Here is a 7,500-nt window from a genome sequence, read left to right as displayed (position 1 = left end):
AGCTAATCTGAATAATGTACAGTAATGCAATTATTATGACAGTTATAACTGAGACCTGTAAGTTTTAATCCATGAAACTATCAAACATAGTAGGGTCTTCCCATTTACTGTGCTTAACTCTGAAAGAGACTAATGAGCCCTCTCTTCATTCCTCTTGCATGAAAGGACGGTTAGACAATTCAATTCAGCTCTTTGTTTTTACACATAATTTGTATTTATATAAACAGTTACTGAGTAAATTAAGTCAGTAAAAATTTAAATAGAAGATTTAAAGCAAAATAGAACAGCTTCATTTACAAGTAATTAACTGCAACATCACTGTCTCTGTAATCATTGTGATTAAAACACATTCTAAATATGGTCTTCTTATAATGGGTATTCTAGTTTATAATAAATTATTTCTGGAGAGGAAGATGGGACAACTCTGACAGACAGACAGAAAGACTGGAGAAAGATTTGGAAGCACACAATGAAGAAGAAAAAGAAGATGAAGAAAAAAAAAAGTTCAAAATCAAGTAAATCCTTTATATTGCCTTTTTACAAATTGTATTATGCAAGCAAACTGTTTCTGAAGAAAAAAACTTTGCTATCTTATGTACTATATAGATACCTTCACAAGTGCATTGTCATCAAGGAGTATTTATTAAGCCTATATGACCCCACCTGTTTGTCATTACTATTAATATTATCATTAATAATAATAATAATAATAATAATAATAATAATAATAATAATAATAATAATAACCACAACAACATTATTATTATTATCATATCTTCATCATTATATTATAATTATTATCATTGTATTATCATCATTATATCATTATCCTTACTATAATTATTATCTATATCATAAATCTGTTAGTGTTTCCTCCCTCCATTCATCTTACAAACCTAGCTCAGCCTTTCTTCAGTGAACCAAACACTTACTCATCAAGAGGCTGCATGAAATGTGTGGTGTTTGGAGGAAGCCTGTCATTGAAATCATTTCAGAGATATTCGTTAATTTAATATATCCTTTCTCATATTTCCAACAGTTATATCCAGAGGGTAATTTCTCAGCCATCATAGAATTTATCAGGGGGAGTGGAATAGAACTATCTGCACAAATCCAACCCAACACTGTTATGTTGGTCTTGTAATGAAGAGATTACTCCTCAAACACATTTTCTCTCCATAGTGCCAGTATTTTTCCTACTGATGGCAATAGACAAAATCCAGTTTCATATATGTTGAAATTTTGAGTGGGATCCTCCAGAGCACTGGTGGCATCAATTTCCTTAAAATAGTCGAGAGTAGATTGAACCCATTTTTTAGTCACTAACACTGATGTACTTTCTTGCTGATGTTAATGATTCTGGTGTGTGGAATGTCATCTCAGGACATAATTTTTTTCCAAAAAGAGACCATCATTTTTGCTTTGGTTTTGTTTCAATAAAGGAGGAGGGAAACTCTTTTGAACTTCCTTGCCATTCTTCATCTTGCAGGATGGCCTTTACAGAATTAAGTACATTTGTTCTTGTAATTAGATGTGCCGACTTAACTGAGCTGGTAACATAATTCACAAGGACTTGTTCTTCTGCATCGAACAGAATACGTCTTCGAAGACTTCCTGCAAGACATTTTCTAAGTATGGACATCTCTTCTGTGTAGCCTCCTCAGACTTCTTTTTTAAGTGACATTATCTCATAGTTATAAATCTATTCTACTAGAATAATTGCTTAAGAAAAGAAGTCTGTTTATTAATTATAATTAGAGCTTTATGTTACACAAACACACAAAACCTTGTCCAATATGTACACAATGCATAATACCAATATGGGTATGTGGTGGCCCCAATTCAATTGTATATCATATTAGTACTTCAAGGTATATTGACCCTTTTCCTATATATTTATAGGGTTGGGGCCAGATTTCTGTCAGATGCTGCACACATCATTGGAAGAACATTTAAAAAAAAGTGTCTTTTTATTGGCTAGAGGTGGCTTTTACAATCCATTTAGTACACCACACCTCCTGTCTCCTCACTTTGATACAAAGTCCTAATTTAGAACTTAGATTTATTTTCAAGGCCTTAGTTATCCATCTGAAACAAAGTGAGAACAAAATGTGCTGAGTATATGGTTCAAAATTTCAATCTTGCAAAGTAACTACCCTTTGCTTTTGGCTAAGTGATGTATGAAAAATGTCACCTTTTCTTAGTATTCTCTGCTGTATCTAAATTTATGGAAATAAAAGCTCACCATATTTAGGAAATATTAGTAGATGATGTTGATTTTGTTTTTGTGCAGTTTTCTTTCTTTACCTTATATGGGTAATAGATTCATCAATACCACTATTGTCATGATCAGTCATGCAAAGGTATTCAAAATATTTACTCTATCATTATTATCATTACAATTACTATTATCACCATTAATAATACTAATATCAATGTAAAGCAAAACTTTTCTCTCCAAAAATTAAAGGAACATGATAAAAAGGTGAAATCAGGCACAATTATCAACAGACTCCTTGATGACTAAGTAATTGTGATGCTATTTACATGTAGCTGAATAAAATCAATTAACTATAACCAGTATGGACAGGGATGTAAACATAATCTCTTGGCATCAATGGGTAAGTTTCCCATTTCACTCTTAACTGTTTCTACAGCACTGTTTATTATAACTGCCAAAGCAACTGAAAACAGTTTTGAAATTTCAAAGTAAACTCACAGCTGACAAAGCATATGCATGAATTTGAAGGTAATATACAAGTCCTCTTTGTCAAAGGGTTCTAAAAGTAAAATGTCTAGGGAAGGAGTTTTTGGTCACCTGCATATGAAACATTGAACTCCCATTATTAAAAAAAATGAGGCAGTACACACACAAGAAAAAAAAAAAGTGCCAATTAGCCCTTAAAAGTTATCTTACAGTGAATGCTGGGTGTTTTTCAATAATGGTAATTACCAATACGTCTATTACTTGGGATTATAAGTCACTCCTTGTCCTGCACGTTATGACGAAGTGGGTCTATGTCATTCCCACATATTTTTATGCAAACTATGTAAACAAAATGTACCAACAATCTAGTCTTCACTATAGTAAAATGTCATATTATTCCTGTACAAGGAGTGAGTATGGAGTATGAGGCTCACTACTGAGAAGAGAAAGTTATCTGAAATAGATCTCTAAATATCTAATAAGGTCCATGTTAAAGCAGTTGTCCAATCCAACTGTAATTCTCTTTCACAGTGAGCCTCCATCACAGTAAATTACTTATAAATTTCTGTATAGTTAACCCATCCTCACTGCCAAACAAATTCTGGTAGTTGGGAGCCACATACATGCAAAAATTTAAGTGAAATTGCTAGACTCCACTCAACAGAAAGATGTAGGTTAAGGAGAGAGTGAAAAGAGTAGTTACTTGTCTCAAAAGGAACCTAATAAAAGGGGAAGATATCTGTAGGCTAATAGTTCACAAACAACTAGCAATATTCATCTTTTTAAAGCTAACTTTTCCATCTTAAGAACCTCACTAAAAACAGTGATAAGCCATAGTTTCTTTTTAGCCATTCCTTCATCCAACATTTATCTATTAATTTACTTGGGCTTCTATACAGCTGATGATAATTATAGAGTAATGTTTGTTACATCTATAGTACTGTTAATTACAGTACCGTTAAATTTGCAGTTCAGCGTACTAATTATGGATCTTTCCCTGCAAATAATAAAATAATATCATATTTTCTGGATGATTTTTACATCTGCCAATGAATTAGTTCAGTAGCTTTGGTTTTACCTTTTAGCTTCATTTAATTAACAAAGAATTGATGACAATTATAATAGCATCACGAGTCCATTTCCCAGTAGTCAGGATGACAATCGGCCAGAAACAGAGCAGCGTGTGATAATGCACCCTAGCCTTACCAAACTTTACCTAAAATTTTACCCTGCATGAATGGGCTACTGCTTCTATAGGAAGCCCATAAGTTTTCTTGTCTACTGTCTATGCTTGCAATAAGAAATATGTAGATTTCCCTGATGATTTATCACCTGGGAAGTACCTAAAAATAAGCATACTTTTATCACTTGTTTACTTATTACAGTTACAGATAACTGTTCAGAATAGGACTGTAAAGATAAAATAATAATAATAATAATAAATAAACAATATCGTCTCATACAGAAATTGAGAAGATATTCACCATTATATAAATTAACATGCAAGTGAGATATTAATGGTACAACCGGGTTTCAGTTACTTAAGCAATCACTATCAAACTCATGGTTATGGGAAACACAAGATCTACTGTTATTTTCTTTTGTGTATTTTGTTTACACATAGATGGTTCCACTAGTGCTTAGCCACCAAGGAGCCAATTAGTTAGCTTAAGTGTTCTCACCTCATTTCCTCTTTCCTTGAGTTTTCCTTTTTTTCAATGCTGTAATAATCTATGTTGTTTTTACTGTTGTTGAAATATGCTTAGTCTATTATAAAGTTATTAACAATACCAACAGCAATAAAAAACAACAACTGAGATAGGTTGGACTAGTAATGGACTTTTGTAGTTGAGCACTTGCGGAGACATCTATGTGTAAAGACAACCAATAAACAAATGGACACAGTGGACATGGCATGTATTCTTGCCAACCTGGCAACAATGGGTTAAAAGGTCCAATAATCTCCACCACATACATTTTGGAAAAAACATCTTTACCCATTGAATCCAGGTGACTTAACGATCACATGAAAAAATTTGGCCAAGAACTGGGTTAAGGGAATATACCATCATGGAAAAATTTGGCAGAGAGAAGGGAGAATGGGAATGGGCCATCACAAAAAATTTGGCTGAAGACCAGGGTGATAGAAATGAGTGCACAAAGCTCTTGGAGGAATGGACTTAGTAGGCATTAAGGTGTTCTTGCATTATTGTACCATCAGTGAGCCAAGACAGGAAGAGTGCTGGTTCAAGGAAGGGCAATATTTCCATGCCCAGGATCCTACTCCTGCAACCCATGACTGGCAGTGCAGGGTGTTACAGAAATTACACAATATAAAAATATTAAAGAATTATGCAAATAACATAATGATCCTTAAAGTTACTGTTATTGTACAGAATTGTAGACTTCCTACAGAGATAATATGCAGTCCGCTCAAGGATACAGCCATGACCATTGCCACTGAGTGTGTTACTGAGAACTGAATAATACGGGAAAAAAAGGAGAAATAACAAACTGCTACTTACTCTTGTTATTATTGCACAGAGTTGTATACTCCCTAGTGAGATAATATTGAGTCTGCTCAATGAAAACAGTCTATTATCATCCTGATAAAGCATAACAAATGGCAAATATAGAACTTGGAAAATTGCAAAAAAGCAAATACAGCTTATGCTGTGAGTTTACTTTATCATTTTTACACAAATATGACTACACTTGCACTAAGTCACCAATAAACCAATTACGAGTAATGCCTGCCTCGCCCATTTACCCTTTTCATTGATTTACGAAAATATTTTACATTATCTTATTTTGCAGTTACTAATGTTTATAACATTATTGTAATCATAATGTTTACAATAAAAATAATACAATCATTATTCATAACACTAGTGAACAATACATATTTCCTGCCAATTCAAGGAAAGGTGAAATAAGGTAAGGTCACAAGGTCTACAAATTGACTCCTTTGTGGCTAAGCACTAGTAGACCCATCTATGTGAAGACACATTTCACAAAAATTAAAAAAATTATCACAGCACTTTCCCCATTTTTTATTAATTTTTCCTTGCAGCATGTGGTTAACATTGCAAAAGGGAGGCACAGTAAGTCTTAATACCACACATGGGATGGACCTACAAGCTGCACACCCTGGGGAATTGCCATTCAAGCCTGATGACACGGGGATAACACATCTTTTGACTTTACAAGTAAAAGTTATCCCATGTAAGGACTACGCTTTTGATAGCAAGCAGAATTCTGTAGGTATTTTATCTAAATAATGACTGCACTATGTGAAAGGTCACAGTCAGAAAAGGGAGGAAAACACTACATTCATATGAAATGATTTGCACAAGCAAAGAATAAAAACACCTATAAAAAAAAAAGTCCTGACACATGCAACATGGAGTCAAAGTCCATAGCAATCAAGTGGGAGTTCAGGGATAGAATCCCCATCTATGAAAATATGGCAATCAGGTGAGAGTCCTGGGGTACAGCCCCTGGCTAGGAAGGTTTTTGGTTCATACAGAGATGTTTAAAGATTTCCAAGAATGCCTCCATGGTTGTTGGCTAAAGTAACAAGGACTTAGATTCTGAGGGGTGCAGTCACTACATAAACCATTACCATCATTATTTCTGATTTTTTTTTTTTTTTTTTAATCAAAATTCTTTGAAACCCTTTTACCATAAAAGCTCTTGCCAAATTTAAACAGTGAAAGTACACTAGTCTTTGCCAGAATACAAATGAGATAATAACAAATGTACCTTACATTTTCTTTTTCTACAATGAAGGAAACTAGAATGCAGTCCTAAAACTATTTTACTGAATCAAGTACATTACAATTACAAGGAAAAACAGTTAAACACAATATCTGTTTAATGGTACCAAGAGCAGAGATAGTGGGGAATGGACTTTACCCATAAGAAATAAAATTATAAACAACACAGGCACAGTGACTGTGGTCTCATATTTACCGTGAAATAATGAAAATATCTACTGCATATCACCACTCAGAGACTAAGTCCACTACTCCTTCACATTGCCAGAGTTCTTTATGTCTGTTTTCTATAAGTTGGCACAAAGTGCTAATAAAATAGGGTACAAGGGGGCTTCTTCCCCCATCTAGGGAATAAGTAGAAGGTAGGAACAGTTAGGTTTGGATACCCAAATTAGGTTTGGGACTTCTCAGGAGGGTGCATTGCTTTCATTAAGAAATACCAAATATCTACTTCTAAATTACTATGCTAATGTAGATCAATGCATACATAACTGCACATGCTGTCAGTCCATTCAGTAATGCATGTAATTGCAAAACTTGTTCAGAAAAAAAATAGACTTAAGTTTTCAATAGATGTTGTATCCTACCCCTGGACCTCCATCTAGATCTAGATTCTCCTGGGCTATCCTAACATAAACAGTACATTCTTTTCCTACAACGAGCTCCCCGAAAGTGCCAGGCTTAATCACGTGTTCGCCAATTCATTAACATGCCACATTCTTGCATTTCAAATGTTCTCAGTTTTCAGATGGTCTCTGATGCTCACGTCACTCGAAGACGTCATTGTTAGGGCGAAGTGCATGGAGGTTCAACGAAGACGTTGAGTGTCATGCTCCAGTGACAAAACCGAAGAAATTCACAAAGTGTTGGTGAAATCAGTGACATTTGTTGAGGAATTGTTTCAAATACAAACAGAACTAATCTGCTGACATTTAAGATAAAACAGACTTTGTTCGACTTACCGTCACATCACTGACACTTGCCTTGGTGGCAGTTTCATCCCCTGGATTTAAA

General features: G+C 34.3%; 1 protein-coding gene across 3 annotated transcripts in view; it reads right to left on the bottom strand.

The window, feature by feature from the left end:
* The window catches only part of LOC125026698 (sorting nexin lst-4-like), a 25,264-nt gene that overhangs the window by 17,461 nt on the left and 303 nt on the right, over positions 1-7,500 (bottom strand). The window contains exon 1 of one of the 3 annotated variants that reach the window (XM_047615323.1): positions 7,449-7,500. This exon is cut by the window's right edge and continues 58 nt beyond it. The exons of 1 other annotated variant lie outside the window; for it this stretch is intronic. In XM_047615323.1, coding sequence (XP_047471279.1) covers positions 7,449-7,500 — 52 coding nt within the window. Of the gene's footprint in view, positions 1-5,232; positions 5,341-7,448 lie in introns of those variants that run through there. One more of the 3 variants, XM_047615322.1, reaches the window with a different exon arrangement.

This window comes from Penaeus chinensis, chromosome 6, assembly GCF_019202785.1.
Source record: "Penaeus chinensis breed Huanghai No. 1 chromosome 6, ASM1920278v2, whole genome shotgun sequence".
Lineage (NCBI taxonomy): Eukaryota > Metazoa > Arthropoda > Malacostraca > Decapoda > Penaeidae > Penaeus > Penaeus chinensis.
This window is presented reverse-complemented; position numbering and strand designations above follow the sequence as displayed.